Raw genomic sequence first — 21040 nt, 5'->3', positions numbered from 1 at the left:
TTACAGCTGCTAGTTCACTTGATGCTCATTATTTGTAATCTCATGTAAATCATCTGCACAAAAACATATGTATATCCACATACAGACAAAGAAGATCTTTGCCGTTTATCCATGAAAAACCCGTTTACTCGACTCTAGCTACTGCTGCTGCACAAACACAACAAAAACAAAATATAAAGACTGTAAGACTGTAGAATGGAGAAAGGAGGTATATAGAGATGTGTAAAAAGTTGAGAAGACCAACGCCAAGACGAATATATACATAGTATGTATGTAGTAATCAGAACTCACAGATCGCGACGCGGAGAACAAGGCGCAATGGTTTATATTCTAGAGAAAGAAGAGAGGATTACTTCTGTTTGTCCTGAACCAATTTCAAACGCCGAGCAGCATCGTCAAAGAGATGCAGATGCGATCGGCTTCGGTGACTGCTATTCAGGTTAGCAGCTGATGCACTCCTCGGGAGCGCTGCCAGAGGAGGCGACGACGCTCGCGACGGAGGACCAGACGACCGGGCCGAGCCCGGCGCGCTGTTTGCTGCGTCGTCATTGTACGTCGGCAGGCCTGAGAATTGCGGGTCTTCAGAGACAGGTGTGCGGATGGCGGTTGTGTACGAGGGCACTTTCGATAGACTGCTCAGGTCGAGCTCGAGCGGGCGCGACTCCGGATCGGCTGGCGTGTGGAGCGGCGACTCGATCGGCGAGGCTCCGCGCGACAAGTGCCAGTTCTGCGCCTGGTCGAGGCCGGAGAAAGCTACAGTGCCGTTCGGGTTCGAGCACGGAAGGGGAGTCATTGAGCCCAGCGGAGTCACACTTCCAGAGTGTCGAGATGGGAAGTACGAGTCGATGCCACTGCTGCCCCCGTTCGACGACGATAAGCTGTGTCCGCTGTGTCCGTTTGGACTCGCGGCATTCGCTTGGCTCAAAGCCAAAGCGCTGAGACCCGCCTGCAGCTGTGCGCCCTGGGTGTCCAAAGCCACCATTCCCAGAGCCTCTGCGTTCTCGCCAGAGTTACGTCTACTCCTGATATGCGGAGTGTTTGCACCACTGGCACTCGGCGTATTCCAGCCCGAAGTCGAGATGTCTTCCCACAATCGATCGTAGATGTGGTCGTCGTAGCGCGGCGGCGCAGAGTTGTCCTGATCCTCACTCAAGGGCTGCATCGTGATCTCCTCTCCATCTCCAGTCACGGGAACATTAGGTGAGATGAACAGCGCGATCGGAAGCGACGCACGCAGCTCGGAAACGTGGCCGTCGGGGTTCTTCAAGCTGACGGCAAACTTGAGCTTGTGCCGCACCTCGATGCATCCCGGGATATCGCAGTCCTGCGTACACTTGTTGAGACTGGGTGGGATGTGGAAGAAATCGTCGATTGTCCAGACTGATTCGGGAAGATCGCCTTCGGCAACGGTCGGCGCAGGGATGGTAACCTGCGCGACCGTGCGCACGTTTGCGTGACCGGGACCGTGCGGGATATGTAAAGTATAGTACTCTTTGAGAACGATCACGATCTGTCCTAGCCGAAGTCCTTTGAGCAAAGGCTGGAGTAGTAAGTGAACAGGTGTCGACGAGCCGATCGCGACTGCTTTGGATGGGATGCTGATCGAGTAGTCGACTTTGTTTGGCCACACATTCTCTATCGACTATTGGCAGAGTTAGAAGGTGCTGTGAGGTGTCAGAAGAATGATTGGTGATTACCATTGTTTGGGAAAGCTCAAGGGCTTCCGGTCCTAGGGTGCGGACAACGCGGATATGCTATAGATAGTGTCAATAACTGCGATAAGACCAAAGTTTATGCAAGTGGGATCAGCCAGATCGCGTACCTTCTTCTTGATCAGATTGTTTGCGAATCGGCCTCGCTCGACGATAGCTTTCATTTTGTAGATGATAGAAGCTCCTTCTAATCCTTCCACGGATTCGACAAGTGCTGTATGAATACAAGATTAGCACTGAGTATGAGATAATGGACTCTGCAGATCTACTTACAACCGGGGAGAATGACCTCGAACGGGTACTCGTAGTTTCCTATACGTCGGTCAGTAAAAAATAACAGGAGGATAGATGAAAAAAGAAGGTGTAGCTACCTTGTCCGATGGTATGGCTTGTGTTCTTTGTACCTTCCCAATCTAGGAAGTTCCAAGTATGATCGTATATGATCTTTTCGTATTTGTTAGTCCGTTGGGTTAACCCGCGCGAACTTTGAACTGTATCTTGCCAGCTATTAAAAGTTAGGAGATTTCGTTAGTTCAGTGGCCTTGTTGAACAGAAAAAAGATGAACCAGACATACTTCATGCGGATGGTGCCATAGAGGCGCAGGGAGATCCGCTTGACAGAAACGCTCTCTAGGAAACTGAGGACAACGGCGCCTTTGAGCAGCACGCCGGCGGACTCATCAGGATTTCCTCGGACGATGATGACGTCGTGATCAGCCGAGTATAGCCTAGAAGAAGGATGGGATTAGAATCAAGGGATCAAGGCGAGGAAGGGGCGGGAGGGTCGAGTCATGCCGATCCACGCGTATTGTGATCTTGCGGTATCTCCTGCAAAGAAGCACAAAAGCAAACAAAAGAAAGAAAAGACGCACCTGATGTCAAAGTACGACAGAGAACTGCTGGTACGCTGAAGGATGTTCATGTTGGGCTGCTAACTAGGAGCGCAGGCTGGGATGGGAGTAGGCAGGAGCGGATTCCGAGTGACGTAGGCGAGACGAGGGCTCGCTCGGGTGAAGTCCCACAACAAGCGTCGCTGGTGAGCGGTGAAAGAAGAGAAGAGCAGATTAATGAGCTGACGAAGAGCACGAAGCAAGAAAGAGCAGAAGACGAAGAAGATCTGTTGAGACCAGAGACCCGCCAGACGAGAGCCATCGGACTGCCCAAAGTGTGAGCCTTTGCCCGTCTGAGCCCTAACCTGAGGCCCACCTCGGACTAGTCAGAAGGCCCCTCCCTGCCTGCCGTCCCCCTCCCCCACCCGGCCGCTGTCAGTCGGCTGATTTGTAGCTGCGAAGTGTTTGTTCTGTTCCAACCAGGCGCACTCACTTATGTATTCATAAAGAAAATAATAAAAGAACGGATCTCAGCGACAGAAACAGACAAGGAACCGGAAGCGCGGTCTGCCAGCAGCGGTCCGCACATCCGCCGGAACCAAGTTTCGAGCCCGCTTAGTTACCGCTCGGCAGGACCGGACTCGTCTAGAAGCCCTGTTTCTGGCTGCTCCTCGGGAAACAATGAACAAAAACAAGGAATCTCGAAAACAAACACGCAGAAAAAATTAAATCGCCCGCTGCTGCTGTGGACCCTGCCCACTTTTGCCGTTTACGGCAGCTCTGCTCCCTTCTCCCACCCGCCCTCGCGGGTCTTCTCGGGATCCTCTATTGTCCTCTTCTCTCTTCAGGCTCTCTTCAGGCTCTCTTCCGACATCGTAGATCTCGCAATCTTCCTCTTCTCTTCCGAGACAGCGGCGGATTTACGTTCTTCCGCCCCTCCTCTCTCTCCCTCCCCCCCCCCCCCCCCGCCGCACGTGTCTCCGGCTGGTCTACTAAAGTGAACTAGTCGACTAATTTATATATACCTTTATTTACAAACAGTCAACCTCACTAGCATGCTTACTTACTCCCGCGTCCAGACTCACGATGCCTCCCGGCTACCCGTCCGGAACATCCACGCAAGAACCCCCACTCCCACCGCCACCGCAGCCGACGCATACACAATAGGCATCACCGGGCTTTCTTTCTCCTCGGGCTCCAGTCTGTAAAATTATAGTAGATACGTTAGTCACCTATCTGTAAAACAATCGCTGTACTGCAACACTTACACAGGAGTAGCCGTGCTCGGCGACTGCGCTGCCTCGGCCAGCTGCACAAACAGCTCCGATAACGACGACGTCCAAGCTGAACTGACGTGCAGAGGCGCCGACAGCCCGATCTCTCGCGTATATGCATCTGGCTGCATATCGCATCTCTGCTGCTGCTTGTCCAGATCCGCTTTCAGTGCCGCAAATACAACCGGCAGCCGATCTAACTGCGGATATCGTTTCTGTATTTCGTCAGTACTCTCTCCTCACCTCTTCCTACCAATCTCACTCAATCTTACCCGCAAGTCAACTATATGCTGAAAACTCTCTGGATTCGAAGAGTCGTATGTATAGCACAAAACGTCGCACTCATCCAACTTTGTCGGATTCTCAAGCACCGCCGGTTCTAATTCACCAAGTTCCTCCAGCTAAAGTTAAATATCAGTCGTCCGTCTTCCACTCACACACCCACAAAAGAAACATATACTCACAATCAAATAGCACTGCTTTCCTCCTTGCATCTCAACACTATTCACTGCTATCCGTGGCTTGATCGTCGGCATATACAATGGGTAAAACGGTCGGTTGAGAAACCGGTCAAGTAACGAGCTCTGCAGTACACAAATTAGTAAACCTAGTCAACAACTATAAAAATCATCAATGCACTTACCTTTCCGGAGTCAGAAGCACCCAGCACATAACAGCTAAACACATTCCGATCGACCCTCCCCGCTTTCGGCCTCGTATTTCTTCTCCGTCTGGGCCTCGTCACCTTCAAAGCAGCCGTAGTTGATCCCTTCGGTCCCTTTCCTGACTCGAATCCAAGCCACGCCAGATATGCTAACGTAGTCTTGTGGTCCTGGAACGTCGTCATACTCCACTGCGCTAGCCACCCTTGCAGCGTTACATATCCTTCCTCGTTACACAGCGTGGTCTTTGGAAACTGAGATTTTACCCAAGACTCTGGAATACCTGGCGTTGGCGCAAACAGATTGTTCAGTTCTTTGGAATTCAAACCGCCGTCGTTGTCCTTGTCAAAGAGCAGGAAAAGGTCCACGAAAAACCGATAGCCTTCGGGACTCAGCTCAACACTCGCGTACTGAGGCACGTCAAATCTAGGATACAGAAACTTATCGCTCAGCGATAAACTATCCGTATAATGAAACGCTCGCAGAATCCCCCATGTAGTCTCATGGCGTCCTTTGATAGCAAACATCTTGTTTAACGCAATAAACCCATCTTGTGAAATACCAATCTCATTAGCTCCTCCGGGCTCAGATTTCTCAATCACTGATTTAATTTCCTCGAGATCAAACGGGTCAAGAGTTTTGCCGAAACACTTTTGTTGCAAGTCGTTCATTTCTTTGTCGTTCAGGTATCCATCTTGGTCGCGGTCACTCAGAACTATAGTCATATTAGCACCACAGATAACTTAGTCAGTATATGGACACCACTTACAGAAAATACGCTGGAGAGCGGCCTTCGTAGGAGGCTTCAAATCTTGCTCCTTTGAGTCGAACAGAGGGGCTATCGGATGCACGATCGCTTTTTGGCACAAATAGAACGCCTACACAGTCTCTAAATCAGCATATGACACTTTGCAAAGACAGACCACAGACAAGTACCTGGTTCACGTTGTAGTGCGCCTTTGCACTTGCTCTGATACACGACTCGATCTCCTTAAACTCCTCCATCATTGGCACCATCTCGTCCATTATGAGCTCGTTCAACTCTTCGTCCAATGCAAGATCGCACTTGTTAGCACAAAGAACGACAGGAACCTGTACAAACAATCACCCTAATTAGCGAGTCGCAACATCTAGTAATGCTCATTGAGGGAAACTCACATTAACTCCCAATGATCGGAAATACGGCAGCCAGAACAGGGGAATACGCTCTGATGTATAATGGTCAGAATACACAAGCAGAATCGCATTCGCCCGTCGTATTTCCCGATTCAAAGACTGCCTGTCCTGTGGCATAGAAGAAGTGTCCACGATTGTCATCGTCATGTTGTTCACCGTGGCCATGAACTCGGAGGGAATCGACACCGGCGGAAGCACAGATTGCAGATTGGGAACAAACGTTTCCTTCACAAAGGACGTTATCAGACTATCAAGAACAATTCACAGTTAATACCAGACCATCTGTCCAACGTCGAAATCGATCTATCTAACCTGCTCTTGCCCACACCTACAAGTCGAGACCATAGTTAGTACCTGATCTGCCAACAGCACAGCAAGCAAGCACCAAACAGTCCTCACCTTCATCACCACACAAAACAAGCCGGACATCGGACGACATCTTGGATCAGCAGCTCGCAGCTCGAATGGTTGACAATCAGCCCAGCTTCCATCTAGCAGCACTCCAGCGAACATCCGGGAGCAAGAAACATCTGCTGACACATCAATGACATAATCTATTCACGTGACCACAAAGAGACCGGGTCCGGGTCCGGGGCCGGTCGAGTCAACCCCAGTTCTGCCTCGTCTTCTCCGCAGCGTCCGATCGCCTGTTCGCATCCGCACCTGCTTCGGCCTCGACTCTGCACAGCGCCCGCTTTCCTGCTCTTTTTGACCGTTTCCGAGGGATTTTCATTCATTTCTGCTTTTCCACCCGCAGTTCTCTCGCAGCAGCAATGTTCGTTCTTCCGCCGCCGCCAAAGTTCCCCGTCGGGAGCCCCGCCTATGCTGCGGCCCTATCGCAAATGCGGGACCAGAATCTCGACACCCACAACACCCTCAAGTTCCCCACCGGCGACGAATATGTATTCACTACTGGCGAGGGTACGTACAGGCTAGTAGACTGTCTTTCGCTACCTGTGCTTGGCGCGGGCAGTTTTATCTGACTCTTCAATCTGGCTAATTACCCACCTAATTATAGGCCAGTATACCCTCCGCGAAGATATACATCTCGCCACTCCCCCTCCTCATCCATCTGAGGTCCCAATCATTAATCCAAACCCGCTATCTACTGCTCCAGTTCCTGTGACTGCTGGCGTCAAGCTCTCGCTCTGCAGTATCAAGTATCGAAGCGATTCCAACCCAGGCATGTATCCGACCACCACCAACCAGCTCTCGATCGCCGAAACCCGCTCCTCCGTGGGCTCGGATTTCGACGATAACGCGAGCGACAGATTCTCTACTGGTGGAATGTCGAGATTCAGCGGCGCAATGTCGTCTTCTCTCGCGTCGCAGTCCCAGTTTGGATCATACATGGAGTCAGATAGCAGCGCCAATGCGAACGCATTGAGCGCAGTCCTGGCTAATGCTGTCGCGAGCCCGTCTTCTTCAAAGGACGGAAAGAAGAGGAAGCCGAAAAACAATATGGCGAAGAGCAACAGCTCGTTTGTCTCGCGCATCACTCCGCACGAGCACCTCGCCAAACGGCTCAGCGAGCGACAGTCTGAAGATCTATATTTCTTTGCAAACATCAACAGATCTTTCAACTGGATGGACTTTGCTGCTCCAAAGTATAAAGTGAGTTACAGGTTTCTGTGGAGTTTTCACTGTTTTATATCTGCTAACTGTTTCTGCAGCATGAGCCTCTATCTAAAGTGCTCTTCACCAAGGCACATCCCATCTGCCATGACGTAAACCAGCTCACGAGGAGCTCGCAACATATTGATGTCGCCATGGGTTTCTCGTCTTCTGACATTATCTGGTACGATCCCATGAGCACCCGATACAATCGATTGAACAAAAACGTGAGTACACTACCTACTATCCGCCTCGATTCTGTATCCCCTGATACGGAGCTGACTGTAACGTTATGCAGGGAGTGATCAATAGCTCGGCCTGCGCGGATATCCAGTGGATCCCGGGATCAGAGAATCTGTTTATGGTAGGACACATGGACGGATCGATTGTGATCTACGACAAGGAAAAAGACGACTCGAACTTCCAGGATGAGATGAACAGCGGTCTCGCACCGGACGAGCGTAAAGAGACGAAAGACGGGTTCCAGGTAATCAAGAGTATACACGGAAACCAAAAGATGCAGAAGCAGAACCCTGTTGCTTATTGGTCTGTGTCGCGGAAACCAATCACCGCGTTCGCGTTTTCGCCCGATTGCACTCACGTTGCTGTTGTGTCTGAAGACGGATATCTGAAGATTATTGACTTCCTGAAGGAGAAGTATGATTATATGAGTGCTAAAGTATGTCTCATTTCTGTTTGTACTAACTTACGTTATTGTAGATTGGTCGATGTGTTTAGCGGATACTATGGCGGACTTCTCTGCGTGTGCTGGTCGCCGGATGGTCGATATATTTTGGTATGTAATATTGAAAACAAATCACGCGACTCGTCACACTAACTTTTACATTCAAAGACCGGAGGAGAAGACGACCTTGTCTCTATATGGTCCTTTGCATCTCGCTCGCTAGTCGCACGCTGCCAAGGTCATCAATCGTTTGTTCGGTCTGTTGCATTTGATCCTTGGCGGTGCGATGAGCGTGTATACAGACTAGGAAGTGTTGGTGATGATTGCCGGCTTTTGCTGTGGGATTTCTCTGTTAAATCTCTGCATCGGCCACGGGGAGTACGTTTTCTGTCATCAGTTCTTTTTATTTTGGTTATGTCAGGTTCTAACTTTACGTTGATAGAATGCGCACCGCGGTAGTGTTTCCTCTCGATACAGCACAAACAGCAAAAATCTCCACGATCTCCAAAGCCTTCGCTCTGGCCGTACTCGGTCGGACTCGAATGCCGTCGCTGTAGACGAAGAAGAGGCGTATCATCCGATCGCTTCCAAAGCTAGCATACCCATTATCCCACCCGTGATGGTAAAGCCCCCTTTACGTTACTTTTGTCATCTCCATTTAAATTTCTTTGATACTGATCGACATTTAAAATCTAGTCCAAGCAAGTCGACCCTGATCCGCTCACGAGCCTCCATTTCAGAGAGGACTGTCTAATAATCACATGCCACGACGGCCACATCCGAACATGGAACCGTCCGTCGGTGCATTCGGTTGAGGGAGTCGTTCAGCAGTGATTCGTTCTTTGATTAGTTATGCATGGTTACCCACAGTCAAGCGATGATTTCGTACGGGAGCTAGGATTTGAAATTGAGATGCTCTGTGTTGTTAGGAATGGACTGTTTGGAAAGATGGCAGTTGCTATTGGGGTCTGATTTATACCGAGTAGTGGTTGATTACATCATGAATACCATTATTCTTCAAAGCCTATACATGACTACATTAATCCACTCAGCTAAATGCATCAATTTCTCACACGCTAGCCATAGTCAAATCACCTCTTCCGGAGAGACACTTTGCCGTCTATAATCGAAGTCTCGTAGCCTGCCTCATGCAAGGCATCCGAGGTAACTGCCTCACGGGCCTCTAAACTCGCGACAAAGTCTTGATTCTCTTGGTTATCTGCCAGCAGGTTTTTGATCAAAAGAATCGCGTACTCGCGAATAACTAGTATGAAGAGGATCTGTTAGCTTTCTGAACATAAAATCAAATAGGCAAAAGAATGAAGAACTTACATGGATTATTGTCGTCGATATTACACTGCGACAAAACAACAGGAAGCCCCCCGCTCGTTCGAATCTGATCCTGCGCCACTCGATTTCCTTCGACAAGATACGAAAGCAGGCCGACGATTTGCCGCTTCAAGTCCGGAAACTCGTATGCCTTCGAAGTAGACTGCTCGCTTGCTTGCTGAGTCTTGAGTGTTTTCCGCGGAATGAGCTCGTCTGCCCGTCTGAGCAGGTCGATTAGCTCGGGGATACAGCCGAGTTCGATGAATAGGTTTCGAATCTCTTGGGATATGGAAGTCAGGCTTGTCATGCATTCAACCGATACTGTCAGAAATGAAGCGACTCGTTCGCTATGTGGGTTATCGATCTTTTTAGACATGATTTGTATTGCGAGCGGTTTTCCTAGCTCGACAAACGTGTCTTTGTAAAGAAATTGCGCTAATTCGATACAGTTGATCGCAGTAACAGTCTTGGGAGACGACAAGTATCCATCTAGCAGTTTCATGGCCACGAGCTGGTTGCCTGACGGCTGCTCGATCGGATCACTGCACAACGAGTAGATGTCGGGGAAGTATCCACCTTGGATGAGGCTTTGAGTGATTTTGTACATCAGGTCGAAATTTTGATCGCCGGTGCTTTGCATCCACGAGTCGACGTGCTCGATAAATTTCAGGTAGATTCTGCGGCCGCCGGGAGACTTCATGAATATAGAGCTATATCAATATACTGAGTCAACTTTCCAATTCCATGATCAAAATGTCAGATCAGCATTCTCTGTCTACTTACGCTCGTTCTTCAGCCGTTCCCACACATCCGACCACAAAGATCAAAAGAGCAGAGTAGCCCTCATGATTGAAAGATGCGCAGATGCGATCTATAGACTCTGGGGTAAATCGCGAAAGGAAATCGGGCCAGAGTTCATCTTTGACTGCGTTGTTAGCAGCGCCTAGATTCACCAGCGCGCGCACGCTGTGAACCGCAAGTCCGGCTGGTCATTAGTGCGGTTAGTATGCTTATTCAGAAACGTAGACCTAATCTCGATTGATTCCTTACATTCAATCACATTCTCGTCGTCCAAAGTATCAAAAAGTTCTGATTTCACGTAGAGCATGCTTTCAAAAAGTTAGAACACACCACGACAGATAATTGACATCTCCGACTATGGCTAGACTTACGCTTGTTTTTGCACATCTTCTCCGCCCGCAAGAAGATTCATGACGAGAGAGATCACTGTCCGGATCAAGAATGTTGTGCGCTCTTTGTCGGCGGTAGAGGTCGCTTTGATATTGCGCAGCATTCGTAGATTTGTGCTCAAAGCCCTCCATACTTCTGGAGTACTTCCAATTACCGCTCTATAGCAATGTAAGTCAATAATAGTTCTGGACGGTGGTGGTAAGAATATAATGGATATACCTCGTCGTATCATCAAACCGGATCTCTGACATCTTTGCTCGTAACTGATCACATTTCGCCTCGTCAAAGGCAATTGCTTCGGATCCGAGGTAGTAATCCAGCACCGAAAGAAGCTCGTTGGACATCGACGACATTATGCTTCACTCGAAACTGCTGGTGTTGAAACTGTGGGCTGGAAGTGTCATGTGGGAGGTGGCTTTGGTTTATGGGAGGTAGACAATGGGCCAGAGATATATGAATCTGATGACGTCGTGAGCATCGCATTAAGGTTTATCTGATAGGAAACTGTTTATTGTAGGTTTAAAGACTAACTGTCTACTCTTTCCTTATAGTAATTGATTGTACAGTTGAGAGTCTGAGAGAAACAATTGCAGCAAATAGATCATAGGATCAGGATCCAGATAGTGGAGATCGTTGCTCATAGCGCAGCAAATATGCGATCGACCTGCTCACACTATGGTCGCTCCGTCAGAGATCAGTCACTAATATCAGATACAGACGAATTGATACTTACAAGCTGAACAAATCTGGGATTGCACAAACAGTCCCGGATGTACTTTGATACCTCGCTATCACTCATTGTGCCTTTCTCTTGCCCAATTTGTGTCGTCAGAGGGGACGGCAGGGATTGCGTTTCTTGAATCTTCTCGTCGGGCGTCGCGGTAACCGGCTGACTGAAGAACTGAGTGGGAGTTTTCGGGGCGCTGTAGGAAGTTGTAGATCTGCTTGTCAACGAGTTCATAATTAGTCCATTGGTACGGCTCATCATTGGCGAGAACGCCGGCTGAGATAGCGATTGGAGGGGATGCGAATGCTGGGAGGAATGTGGCTCGGACTGGCTGAATGATAACTGCGAATCCGAGACTATATTGACAGAAGTTGAGATTCGCTTGATTAAGCATCCATGTCGTTCAAAAAGGCCTAGACATGAGGTGTAGGTTCTATCATCTTCGAATCGAATTTGGATCCGTCGCGACTGCAGGAGTGAGATCAGCGATTGCCCGTAGCCAACAACAGTGTTCAAGCCCGGTGCGATCCAACCGTCATTGTCCCATCGACCTCTACTACAACAAATTTCAAAGCAATCCTGGGCGAGCTAGCGACGACGACGAACGGGCTATCCACTGGGTATTTCAGTATAGTGGACAGATCAATGTTTTCCTGACACGCGCAGAGATGATTCAGTCAGCCATCGACAAGACACAATGATCGCACTCAGATAGTAATCATAGTTAAGCAAACCAGTAATTGTGACCGCCATAGAATCTGCACAGTGGCCGAGTCTGAAGGGTAAAGCGCAGGATAAGTAAATGCGAGCGAGAGCGCGTCGCGGTAAGGCGAATGAATCCATGGAAGCTGGCTTGTAGGCAGCGCAGTTTGATACGGAATCGAACAGAATGAATAGCGAGCAATCGCAAACGTTTCGATTGTTTTTCCTGCGTTCCACGCCATTCGTATTCTTGCTACCTGATAGTGTGCGTAGTTGCTGATCTGCTGTGATTATCTGTGGAAAGTGAACGGATCTACGCGTCCAGATGGACGTTACTGCTGCGGCTCAGGCGGGCAGCGAGCGATCTTCACTATTTCATATTCCAGCAAGAAACAAGAACTCGACTGAGTAAAACAGCGTCAAACAGTCAAACAATGGCTTCACTCAAAAGATTATTAGTTTGTGGAGGTACCGGATTTTTGGGTGAGTTTGTTTGTCTGTGTTCGATACAATTGCTGGCTCGGTGTACTGATTCTAAATAGGACGCCGGATTTGCGAGCAAGCCGTCGCTCATGGATGGGCAGTCACTTCTTTGAGGTAATTCTATGCAGACATTCGTTTGATGTAATGAAATCAAGCTGACTAACTCTTTTTACTAGCCGGTCAGGAGCTGCTGCATTTGAAGGTGGAAGAGTGCCGAAATGGGCAGAATCGGTCAAGTTTGAATCATTCGACATATCAAAGGCTTCACCGGATGAGATCCGACCTTTGACCGAGGATTCAGACGCGGTAGTCTACTCGCTCGGTATTCTGCTCGAGTCGAACTACTACAAGACGTTTGCAAAGAGCCAGTCGCCTCTGGACGGCGTGAGCAAGGTTATACAGAAGTGGAACCGGAACCCGTTAAAGCATCGGATCGAGGACGAAATATCGTATGAGCTGATGAACCGCGATCTAGGTAAGCTACATTTAATACGCAGCTTGATCTGTCGCAACTAACATCATCCAGCTGTCAAATTGGCCAAGGAGACTTCCGCATCGGCCAAGGTAGAGAAACCTTTCCTCTTTGTGTCTGCGGCCGGTGAGTTCCCGGGAATCCCGCAGGCGTACTTCAAGACCAAACAGCAAGCAGAGCAGACCATCTCGACTCTGCCTTCGCTGCGACCAATATTTTTGCGACCGGGTATGTGATTATATCCCACTTAATTGGAAAAGAGACTGAATCTAACTGTAAGTCTATTGTTACAGGCTTTATGTTTGATCCCTCCAGCTCCATGACAATGACGATGGCGGTGGGTCTCAAAGCTATAGGGACTGTCAACGAAATGCTCGGCGGAAACGCTCCTATAATTTCCAGAGACGTCTTGAAGCCTTTGTCGACTTCTGTTGTTGCAGGTGCGGCGGTTCAAGCGATTGAAAGCGAATCGGTGACTGGCGTTATCAACCGGGATGACATGATTGATCTTGCCCGCCAGGCTTCGTTTGCTACTTGATCTATTTCATTGTACATATTGTTCTTGTATAGCGACTCATATTCAACAGAGACTAATATTATATTCAATAAAACTACATATGCCATCACAGAGCGGTTCCGCGCTCAAACGAGTCCCTAATTTCCTTTGTATACTTGTCATAATACCGTGACAGTTTCTTGTTGAAATGCTTGTTCTTCTCGTTGATAGCCAACGCGCCATCTTCGTCCGCAGTCTTGGGAGCCTTCCGCATGCGCTGCTGATCGGCTTTCTTGATACTGTTCACCAATCGATCGACGGCTTCCTTTGGTGGTTTGTTGCTTGTGAAATCCAACGAATGTGCGCTGTCGAATCTGTCGCCGTCTACCGCTATTAATTTGCCGTTTTCGCCCTCAACTATCTGGCCTGACTTTTCGATGGATTTGGTTTTCTGTCGTAGATATGCCTCCTTGTCGGGTTGGAGGTCCCTCAGCTCTCGTTGATATGCACGGTCAGCCGCCAGCGAAAAATCTGCACATCAAACATCAGCAAAAAATACCATAAACAATGAAAAGTAGAGAATCATACCTGCAAGAACCGAGTTCTGTTTCGCCTGCTTCTTCCTCTCCATCCGCTCATTCCACTTCTCAGTCTCTTCGATCGTCCAATCCCAAGCCCGTTTCCGCTCAAAGTCTTCGCCTTGCTCGCTAGCCTCAATTTTAGATAGCTCAAGTTCAGCATCTGCTTTCTTACGCTCTAAGCGAGCGACTGCGGCCGGATCAATCTTTTGCCGTCGGTATTCTGCGAAAAGCTCCTGCTTGTTTTCTGACGATGACTGGTTCTATATCGGATGTTTTATATCGTCAGCAAATGACCTCTGTAAAAATATGTAAATCTATGTACTCACCATCTTCATCTTTAGCTGTCTGAACTTCTCTCTCCGGGCTTTGGCTTTCGCGATGGGATCTTCATCTGCTGTCGTCGCATCTGCACTCGATTCCTTGTCACCACCTTGCCCTTTCTCACCCTTTGTACTTTCTGTTTTTAAGTCCCTTTCAGCCTTAGCTCCAGCAGTATCGCCATCTCCAAAATCTGTCTTTCCTTCTGTAACTTTGCCTTCTACCGTTTCGTCTCGACCGGCTTGCTCTTCCTCAACGCTATCAGCATGTTCAGTTGACGCCGAAATAGTCTTCACCTCATCCTGACTTGTCTCCTCAACATTCTCTTCCTTCTTCGCCGCCTTTCGACCTCGTTTGGGCGGCATCTCTGTATTTTGTGGTATTTATCGGCTGCGAGTGACGATAGTAGACTATTGCCATTCTACGTTTCTTGCATCAAGGGCCTCTATTCGAGCCCTAACCTCAAGAAAGCGTTGGGTAAGGGCTCCTTCGATGGCTCCAAATTCACGATTTTGTTGATTTGAGTATCCAGCCAGCTCTTTCGTTGATCCAACCTCCGGCAGTCTACGGGGGTATCCAGGCGACAGGTCTTCAAGAATGTCTGGCTTCAAAGCGCCAGCGCGAAAACTGACCAAGCCCGCCGCAACGCCTATCGCGGCATCGGGGTTCAAGGCCGCAGGTTCAAACACAGCAGGCGCCACCAGCCAGCAGTCATCTGGCGATGCCAGCAAACCGGCATTCTCGTTTTCTCTGGGGGGAAACGCTGCAAACGACGCGAAAGGGAAGCTCAAGCCTGGCAAGTTTTCTGTGAAGCTTGGGAGTGGGTTGAAAGGAAAAGGCACGACGCTGCAAGGACGAGGACAGAAGAGAGCGAGATCACCATCGCCTACCGAGCTTATAGTGGGGTTTGACACCGAGAGTGGGAATGCGATTACGGTGAACAAAGAGGAGGAGAGTAAGCCGTTGGTAATTGTGCCGCCTAAGAACAAGAACTGGATCGAGGAGGCAAAGAAGAAGCGCGCGCTGTATATGCCGGTGGGATCGGTCATTGATGCTGAGCGCGATCGCCAGGCTGACGAGCAGGAGAAACAGAGGCAGCGGAAGGCCAACTATGGCTTGACGTTCCGAGAGAAGGGACAGGGAAAAGAGGCACCTATAGAGACATCACAGAAGACGCCCGAAGTCACAGAACAGCAAGAATCTGAATCCGAGAATCAAACAGATGGCATCAAGACCTCGGTAAAGCAGAAACAGGAAACCAAAGAAGAACGAGAAATCCGAAAACTAGCGGCCGAGTTCATAGAAGAAGAGAAGGCAGTGTCAGATATCGTGATCAAGATGGCCTCAACTTCTACGACGCTATCAGCCGAGCAGATGCGACAACAAGCTTTGTCGGAGGAGGAGGCTTATAAGTTAGATATCGAATCTCGTCCTGACGCGCCTGATATGGATGCATACGAATCGGTCCCGGTCGAGGATTTTGGTTATGCTTTGCTCAGAGGGATGGGCTGGAAAGGCGATACAAAAAAATAGATACAAGAATATCAAATATATTCACATTTACAAATTACTTATGGGGTATAACTGTATATTTAACTCTCTGAACTCATGTGCCTTTGACAGACATGAGGCAAAGCCAAAACTAAATTAAACAGGAATTATTTTTTCGCATAGCGTACAACCTATAGCAACATCTATCGTGACCTCTACCTCTCTATGACTTGATGAAGTTCTGGTACACTGGGTTATTGGTCTCGTCGACGCTTGGGTATCCGAGATCCTCAAGGAAGTTCGCAAGGTCCTTGCACTCCTCTGGTGGGACTGAGAGAGCAGCAAGAACTTGGCCGATGTCTAAAATTTGTGTTAGTACAGGTGAACAGAAACCAAAAATACTAGCAACCAACTTACCAGCTCCGTTATTACGATAATGGAATAGTGTGATATTCCAGTTGACCTTCAAACCATCCAAAAACTTCTTCAGAGCACCGGGACGCTCGGGGAACTCGAATCTATAGATTCTCTCGTCCGGGACAGCCGCTCTGCCACCGACAAGATAGCGAGCGTGACTCTTGGCGAGTTCGTTATCACTGATATCAACGCCGATCATGCTGTTTGCTTTCAGCTCCTCAAGGATCGCGGGCACCTCAGCATCCCGGTCCGAGACAGAGAAGGAGATGTAGATGTATGCGTCGGGACCCCCTGAAAATCTGTAGGAGAACTCAGTTATAGCGCGAGGGAAGATGACGTTCTGAAGCTTTCGGAAGCTTCCTGGCGCTTCGGGAATGGTGACCATCATGAAAACTTCGCGGCCTTCTCCTAGCTGGGCGCGCTCGGCGACGAAACGAAGACGGTCAAAGTTCATGTTGGCGCCCGAGAGAATAGCACAGTAAGCTCCGGAGGCCTTCAACTCGGGGTGAGAGGCCACATAGCGTTTCAATCCAGCGACAGATAGGGCACCGGATGGCTCGACAATCGCTCGTGTATCTAGGTGAAGAAGGAAACATTAGTACTGGACTTGTGGCAGTTAGAAACGTGTAAACGTCGGGCTTACCTTCAAAGATATCCTTCATGGCAGCACAGATCTCGTCGGTGTTGACGCGAACAACTTCGTCAACGTATTTCGAGCACAGGCGGAAGGTCTCCTCTCCGACAACTTTGACAGCAGCACCATCGGCGAATAGTCCAACCTCCTTGAGGGTTTTCCGCTCCTTGGCCTGGAAAGACTGATAGAGCGCATCTGCATCGTATGTCTCGACGCCGATGACTTTGACGTGGGGCGCAATGCGTTTTATATAGACTGCGATACCGGAAACGAGACCGCCGCCTCCGACGCAAGCAAAGACAGCCTGTAGACTCTGGATGTCAATCTGTCTCAGCAGCTCCATTCCAATCGTGCCTTGTCCAGCAATGACATAAGGGTCATCAAATGGAGGGATATTGGTGAGTCCATGCTTTTCTGTTAATCTGGCGCACTCGGCCTTTGCGGCATCAAAGTCTTCTCCAAATAGAACGACCTTGGATCCCATGCGGGTCACGTTGGTGTGCTTGATTGCAGGAGTAGCGACCGGCATGACAATGGTAGCGGGGATTCCCAAGTGCTGCGCAGAGTATGCGACACCCTGGGCATGATTGCCGGCCGAGCAAGCAATCACGCCTTTCCAGCGATCCTCGACTGGCAGCTGGGCAATCTTGTTGTGAGCACCGCGCAGCTTGAAACTGAAGACCGGCTGTAGATCTTCTCGCTTGAGAACGACGTTGACACCAAGACGGGTGCTCAGGCCGATAGCATTCGTCAAGGGAGTCTCTTTGACGACATCGTATACTCGGGAGGTGAGAATGAGGCGGAGGTAATCTGGAGTGCCGTCTGGCATAAGGAGAGATTGCGGGACTGAGTCATACGACAATGGCGTGGAGGATGCAGACGCTGCGTACTCAAACAGTCCGTCAACTTTTGGCTGCGCAGCCTGAAGCGTGTTGCGTCGCCTGAGGTCCTCGTCCTGAGCCGAGGTGGAAGACATTGCTGTTGTGGGGATATAAAGATATAAGCTGGTGGTTATAGCGGTATCAAACGAAAGCTGGGAGCTTGTATTTCGCAGACACTGGTTTGCTGAGAGCTATATTAAAATATAACTATAGGTAGCTCTACAGCACTTCCTGATAAACTCCTTCGAGACAAAAGACGCAGATTCGACGAGCAGATCTCTGGTTCTGTCGAGGTTTTAGAGGCAGACCGGAGAGCAAAAACCGGCGAGCGAAGTCGGCGGGCCCGCATCGAAACTTTAGAGTTTGACTTTAAACCTAATTCCCAAAAAGGAAGCACCCTTTAAACCTAATTTGGACGGCGCGCGGGAGGAGGCCTTCAGACGCGTCTGATGCTTCTCCCCCTGCTGAGGTCCTTCCACGACTGGTCACTGTGTGCTGCTCTATCGTCGGCTGAGATATGAGAATAGATGCTGGAAGAGATGAGGAGATCTTTGAGTCCGTCTGATACTCCGCTGCTTCTTCATGTGAAGGTTGTGCGCGCAGCTGCGTCGAGGGGGAGATCAGTTGATTCGCTTCGGCAGACTGCGCAGACCGGCGACCAAACCGGTGCTGTCAATAACAAAGACGCTATAAATGCAACAGAGTACTGCGGAATTAATTATGACTTACAGGATCAATCTGTGTTTGATCGCGAAGGCTCCTGTGACAATGTTCAGCTGGAGACCGTCCGCAAGTTCATCCATCTTACGACACGCACAGTCACGATCCGGCAGCTCAAAGAGGAGATAATAGAGAGACACAGGAAGATATACAAAGAGTAAGTCAGTAATTTTTGGACCTTTGAGAATTACAATTAAGCTGGCTAACGTGATTATTGCGGCCTCCAGGAATTTAGAGCTGGTTGATCTCACAAATGAATCCTCATGCGACTTTGACGACGACTATCTGGCAGCCTGCGTACTGGAAAGTGGGAGTATTGTACACGCTACGGTGTCGTCTCCTGAACCATTCGAGGACCGGTCGTTTGATATTCAACAGCAGGACGATGATTTCACAACAAGTACACCGGTGGACGCGACAAACCACGTTCGTCGTTGGCTCGATAGCTCAGTCTGCGACGGCAAATCAGATAGACTAGCTCGCAGCTCTCCGATGGTGAACCTACCCGTGCTCACTCCCGACTCCGCGCCACTGAATCCCAAAAAACTTCGTCCGCGAAAAGTTTCTGCACCTTTACCTCTCCGACTGGATGAAGATGTTCCCACTGGGTTCAAAACCCCCGGTTCTGGAAGATCATTGAGCTTCAAATATGATCGCACACCCTCTCTCACTCTTCCTAAAGACTCGCAGAATCCTCGTCTGATTTTGCCTCCTTGTACGAGCTCACCAGCCGAGCCAACACTTGATGTCGATCCGCGGAAGCATTCCTCATCAATGCCGCCTACAGATCCTCCATTATCTGCATCGCTGACACCCAAATTTGACAGCAGTATGGTTGCAAATGATGCAGAACAGAAAGAGATAGACAGGGAGGAGGAGGAGGATGAGGAGTTGTTAGCCGCTGCTAGGGATTATTTCGACACTAGTGCAGCTCCTTCGATACCTTCTGAAGACTCTGGTAGTGAAATCAGTGATAGAGAAGGTGAAAATGCATCAGGAGCGAAGCCTACCGGCAGCATCTTTTCAGCAGACAGATTGATGGGGGCACACTTGCTATCTGATGCTGGCAGTAGGCTACAAGATTTACCTAGTGGACAAGACCCCGTCAAGTCTCAGGGAGATAGTGCTGGTGATAGTTTGATGGACTTGACCGATTCGCAGGAATCCCTCCTATCGAGGACAGAACGTGCATATTCTGGAAATCTGGGAGCTCGTGCAGGTAACGGTGTAATAGCTGGGATTTTGGGCAAAGCGAAGCCACCAGTGAGAGATGCAGAGCCAAGAAGCTCTCCCGAGTTTGGCAGAGAGCGACTGAGTCGACCAGAGACCTTCACAGATGGCATTCTGAAGAAACGATGCCACGGCTCGAGAGACGACATCAGCATCAATCGGACAGTGAACAATCCTAGCGCGCGCCAGTATATCCTTGCCAAGCGAACAAAGGTGGGTAGTGAGAACGAGCCCTTTACATCAGCTCAGTTAAGGCCGAAATCGGTAGGTGCGCAGTTAGAGGCGGAGTACGAAGGGCCCTCGTTTGAAGAGTCTAGGACCCTGGAGAGGCTTCCCTGGTTGGATATTAAAATCAACAGGAAAGGATCACGGTCTGGGAAGGATACTCTCTGAGCTCTCATGTCTTTAATTTTGTTTTTATCGGCATTACATTGCATTTTTTAATGTCTTCGGTGAGTTCAATGGTGAACGCAGAAATGGTCAATAGTTCATAGGGAAAGTCAATTGTTTGTACATAGAAGTGACCACGGTGCCATATCTTTACACGCTCAATATAGATAGCATTAATTTGATTTTCATTAAAACTAGGTCGATTGCATCAAATAGCAGATGGTGATGTTGTAAATGGTAAAAATTAAGAAACGGCCTGCGCGTATGTCTCTGTTTACTTTCGGCCAGATCTGGAAACCCTATTACACCAGACACGCGCCCGCCTGCCTTGAAATCCGCACATTTCAGCGCGCCCGCCTCTTCTTCCTCTCTTCTTCCCTTCCTCACCAGTTGGTTCTGATACCCCTCCCCGCCTCTTCAGTCGCATCTATTTTTTTGGCAATAGATCGACTGCGATACCCGCCGCTAAGCTCGTTGGTTAGCTGTTTTTATGTTTTTGTGCGCAGCTTAGCGGCTCTCTGACCCCAGACAGTCCTGCCCAGAGAGCCTTCTCGTATGGGCGGGTTGTATGGTTCCATAGTACAGGTCTATCTGGGACCCGCAGGTTAACTGGCGGACGCCCCACGCGGTTGTCTCTGCGACGCAGCCAGTGGAAGATCAGATTGGTGATGCTGGCTGCTTGATCTCGCTCTACCACGGCAAAATGATAGTAAGTACAGCTTTACGGTCAGCACAGAGCTCTCAACTAACAAAAAATGTACAGATGCGCTGGTCCTCTACCGCGCACCCTGCGGCAGAAACGCCCTTGCTAACCAAAGCAAGTGGTCTCCACCACTTGTTTAGCAGGGACGTGAGCAACCCAACGACCGCGGATGTCGTTGGGTGATGAAGTCAGTCCACTCTAGCGGGAAGCGAGCGCAATAGTACGGTGCATTCCACGCTGTCGGCAGAATGGCATTCTGGAACCGTTGGGCGCATAATGTCCTCGGACAGTTTCGCCATGTCTGCAGCTATTCGCGCCTTGC

At 49.4% G+C, this 21040-nt stretch overlaps 10 protein-coding genes across 10 annotated transcripts; 4 read left to right on the top strand and 6 right to left on the bottom strand.

Moving 5' to 3' along the window:
- Positions 1–2: 2 nt before the first annotated feature.
- BZA70DRAFT_272571 (uncharacterized protein) lies at positions 3–2928 on the bottom strand. The gene is made up of 7 exons (XM_064911684.1): positions 2585–2928; positions 2288–2440; positions 2084–2217; positions 1986–2024; positions 1823–1926; positions 1698–1754; positions 3–1642 (listed from the first exon to the last, which is right to left on the bottom strand). The coding sequence occupies exons 1-7, from the start codon at positions 2632–2634 to the stop codon at positions 350–352; spliced, it is 1830 nt and encodes a 609-aa protein (XP_064770983.1). The 5' UTR covers positions 2635–2928; the 3' UTR covers positions 3–349.
- Positions 2929–3512: 584 nt separating this feature from the next.
- Positions 3513–6143, bottom strand: BZA70DRAFT_272568 (mitochondrial Rho GTPase 1). Its single transcript, XM_064911683.1, has 10 exons — positions 6054–6143; positions 5967–5982; positions 5637–5901; positions 5415–5570; positions 5248–5356; positions 4460–5193; positions 4281–4400; positions 4089–4217; positions 3811–4031; positions 3513–3744 (listed from the first exon to the last, which is right to left on the bottom strand). Exons 1-10 carry the CDS (start codon positions 6091–6093, stop codon positions 3624–3626), a joined length of 1911 nt encoding a protein of 636 aa, XP_064770982.1. The 5' UTR covers positions 6094–6143; the 3' UTR covers positions 3513–3623.
- Positions 6144–6299: 156 nt separating this feature from the next.
- BZA70DRAFT_272567 (WD40-repeat-containing domain protein) lies at positions 6300–8575 on the top strand. Its single transcript, XM_064911682.1, has 6 exons — positions 6300–6575; positions 6673–7268; positions 7328–7495; positions 7567–7925; positions 7989–8064; positions 8122–8575. The coding sequence occupies exons 1-6, from the start codon at positions 6428–6430 to the stop codon at positions 8410–8412; spliced, it is 1638 nt and encodes a 545-aa protein (XP_064770981.1). The 5' UTR covers positions 6300–6427; the 3' UTR covers positions 8413–8575.
- Positions 8576–8581: 6 nt separating this feature from the next.
- BZA70DRAFT_30669 (spinocerebellar ataxia type 10 protein domain-containing protein) lies at positions 8582–10931 on the bottom strand. Its single transcript, XM_064914810.1, has 6 exons — positions 10693–10931; positions 10455–10631; positions 10333–10391; positions 10066–10267; positions 9286–9992; positions 8582–9217 (listed from the first exon to the last, which is right to left on the bottom strand). The coding sequence occupies exons 1-6, from the start codon at positions 10824–10826 to the stop codon at positions 9045–9047; spliced, it is 1452 nt and encodes a 483-aa protein (XP_064770980.1). The 5' UTR covers positions 10827–10931; the 3' UTR covers positions 8582–9044.
- A 333-nt stretch (positions 10932–11264) lies between these two features.
- BZA70DRAFT_265272 (uncharacterized protein) lies at positions 11265–11594 on the bottom strand (the record flags this gene model as incomplete). The annotated part of the gene is made up of 1 exon (XM_064910953.1): positions 11265–11594. The coding sequence occupies one exon, from the start codon at positions 11592–11594 to the stop codon at positions 11265–11267; it is 330 nt and encodes a 109-aa protein (XP_064770979.1).
- A 676-nt stretch (positions 11595–12270) lies between these two features.
- BZA70DRAFT_272554 (uncharacterized protein) lies at positions 12271–13470 on the top strand. Its single transcript, XM_064911681.1, has 5 exons — positions 12271–12385; positions 12445–12499; positions 12562–12860; positions 12912–13085; positions 13151–13470. The coding sequence occupies exons 1-5, from the start codon at positions 12337–12339 to the stop codon at positions 13393–13395; spliced, it is 822 nt and encodes a 273-aa protein (XP_064770978.1). The 5' UTR covers positions 12271–12336; the 3' UTR covers positions 13396–13470.
- A 10-nt stretch (positions 13471–13480) lies between these two features.
- BZA70DRAFT_234200 (SYF2 splicing factor-domain-containing protein) lies at positions 13481–14188 on the bottom strand (the record flags this gene model as incomplete). The annotated part of the gene is made up of 2 exons (XM_064910285.1): positions 13481–13884; positions 13942–14188. Coding segments are annotated over 2 exons (651 nt in total), but the record flags the coding sequence as incomplete, so codon positions are not given.
- A 594-nt stretch (positions 14189–14782) lies between these two features.
- Positions 14783–15824, top strand: BZA70DRAFT_272552 (uncharacterized protein). Its single transcript, XM_064911680.1, has one exon. It carries the CDS (start codon positions 14850–14852, stop codon positions 15783–15785), a length of 936 nt encoding a protein of 311 aa, XP_064770976.1. The 5' UTR covers positions 14783–14849; the 3' UTR covers positions 15786–15824.
- BZA70DRAFT_253898 (mitochondrial threonine dehydratase) lies at positions 15825–17991 on the bottom strand. The gene is made up of 3 exons (XM_064910746.1): positions 16804–17991; positions 16161–16736; positions 15825–16103 (listed from the first exon to the last, which is right to left on the bottom strand). The coding sequence occupies exons 1-3, from the start codon at positions 17768–17770 to the stop codon at positions 15967–15969; spliced, it is 1680 nt and encodes a 559-aa protein (XP_064770975.1). The 5' UTR covers positions 17771–17991; the 3' UTR covers positions 15825–15966.
- Positions 17992–18125: 134 nt separating this feature from the next.
- BZA70DRAFT_272550 (uncharacterized protein) lies at positions 18126–20187 on the top strand. The gene is made up of 2 exons (XM_064911679.1): positions 18126–18552; positions 18623–20187. The coding sequence occupies exons 1-2, from the start codon at positions 18203–18205 to the stop codon at positions 20016–20018; spliced, it is 1746 nt and encodes a 581-aa protein (XP_064770974.1). The 5' UTR covers positions 18126–18202; the 3' UTR covers positions 20019–20187.
- Positions 20188–21040: the final 853 nt, after the last annotated feature.

Source organism: Myxozyma melibiosi (genome assembly GCF_037950935.1).
Source record: "Myxozyma melibiosi strain Phaff 52-87 chromosome Unknown BZA70scaffold_1, whole genome shotgun sequence".
Classification (NCBI taxonomy): Eukaryota; Fungi; Ascomycota; class Lipomycetes; order Lipomycetales; family Lipomycetaceae; genus Myxozyma; species Myxozyma melibiosi.
This window is presented reverse-complemented; position numbering and strand designations above follow the sequence as displayed.

Excerpts from the sequence above, each read along its gene's own strand:
- BZA70DRAFT_253898 (XM_064910746.1), bottom strand. The coding sequence starts at position 17,770 with ATGTCTTCCACCTCGGCTCAGGACGAGGACCTCAGGCGACGCAACACG. Across the intron at positions 16,737-16,803 it reads CATGAAGGATATCTTTGAAG|ATACACGAGCGATTGTCGAG; the intron begins GTAAGCCCGACG and ends TTCTTCACCTAG. Across the intron at positions 16,104-16,160 it reads TTATCGTAATAACGGAGCTG|ACATCGGCCAAGTTCTTGCT; the intron begins GTAAGTTGGTTG and ends CACAAATTTTAG.
- BZA70DRAFT_272567 (XM_064911682.1), top strand. The coding sequence starts at position 6,428 with ATGTTCGTTCTTCCGCCGCCGCCAAAGTTCCCCGTCGGGAGCCCCGCC. Across the intron at positions 6,576-6,672 it reads TGTATTCACTACTGGCGAGG|GCCAGTATACCCTCCGCGAA; the intron begins GTACGTACAGGC and ends ACCTAATTATAG. Across the intron at positions 7,496-7,566 it reads ACAATCGATTGAACAAAAAC|GGAGTGATCAATAGCTCGGC; the intron begins GTGAGTACACTA and ends AACGTTATGCAG.
- BZA70DRAFT_272571 (XM_064911684.1), bottom strand. The coding sequence starts at position 2,634 with ATGAACATCCTTCAGCGTACCAGCAGTTCTCTGTCGTACTTTGACATC. Across the intron at positions 2,218-2,287 it reads TATGGCACCATCCGCATGAA|CTGGCAAGATACAGTTCAAA; the intron begins GTATGTCTGGTT and ends AACTTTTAATAG. Across the intron at positions 1,643-1,697 it reads TTGAGCTTTCCCAAACAATG|TCGATAGAGAATGTGTGGCC; the intron begins GTAATCACCAAT and ends CTCTGCCAATAG.
- BZA70DRAFT_272550 (XM_064911679.1), top strand. The coding sequence starts at position 18,203 with ATGCTGGAAGAGATGAGGAGATCTTTGAGTCCGTCTGATACTCCGCTG. Across the intron at positions 18,553-18,622 it reads CACAGGAAGATATACAAAGA|GAATTTAGAGCTGGTTGATC; the intron begins GTAAGTCAGTAA and ends TGCGGCCTCCAG.
- BZA70DRAFT_272568 (XM_064911683.1), bottom strand. The coding sequence starts at position 6,093 with ATGTCGTCCGATGTCCGGCTTGTTTTGTGTGGTGATGAAG. Across the intron at positions 4,401-4,459 it reads GTGCTTCTGACTCCGGAAAG|AGCTCGTTACTTGACCGGTT; the intron begins GTAAGTGCATTG and ends TGTGTACTGCAG. Across the intron at positions 4,032-4,088 it reads AGCATATAGTTGACTTGCGG|AAACGATATCCGCAGTTAGA; the intron begins GTAAGATTGAGT and ends GACGAAATACAG.
- BZA70DRAFT_30669 (XM_064914810.1), bottom strand. The coding sequence starts at position 10,826 with ATGTCGTCGATGTCCAACGAGCTTCTTTCGGTGCTGGATTACTACCTC. Across the intron at positions 10,268-10,332 it reads CGACGAGAATGTGATTGAAT|CCGGACTTGCGGTTCACAGC; the intron begins GTAAGGAATCAA and ends ACTAATGACCAG. Across the intron at positions 9,218-9,285 it reads TATCGACGACAATAATCCAT|TTATTCGCGAGTACGCGATT; the intron begins GTAAGTTCTTCA and ends TCTTCATACTAG.
- BZA70DRAFT_272552 (XM_064911680.1), top strand. The coding sequence starts at position 14,850 with ATGTCTGGCTTCAAAGCGCCAGCGCGAAAACTGACCAAGCCCGCCGCA.
- BZA70DRAFT_272554 (XM_064911681.1), top strand. The coding sequence starts at position 12,337 with ATGGCTTCACTCAAAAGATTATTAGTTTGTGGAGGTACCGGATTTTTG. Across the intron at positions 12,386-12,444 it reads TGGAGGTACCGGATTTTTGG|GACGCCGGATTTGCGAGCAA; the intron begins GTGAGTTTGTTT and ends GATTCTAAATAG. Across the intron at positions 12,500-12,561 it reads TGGGCAGTCACTTCTTTGAG|CCGGTCAGGAGCTGCTGCAT; the intron begins GTAATTCTATGC and ends TCTTTTTACTAG.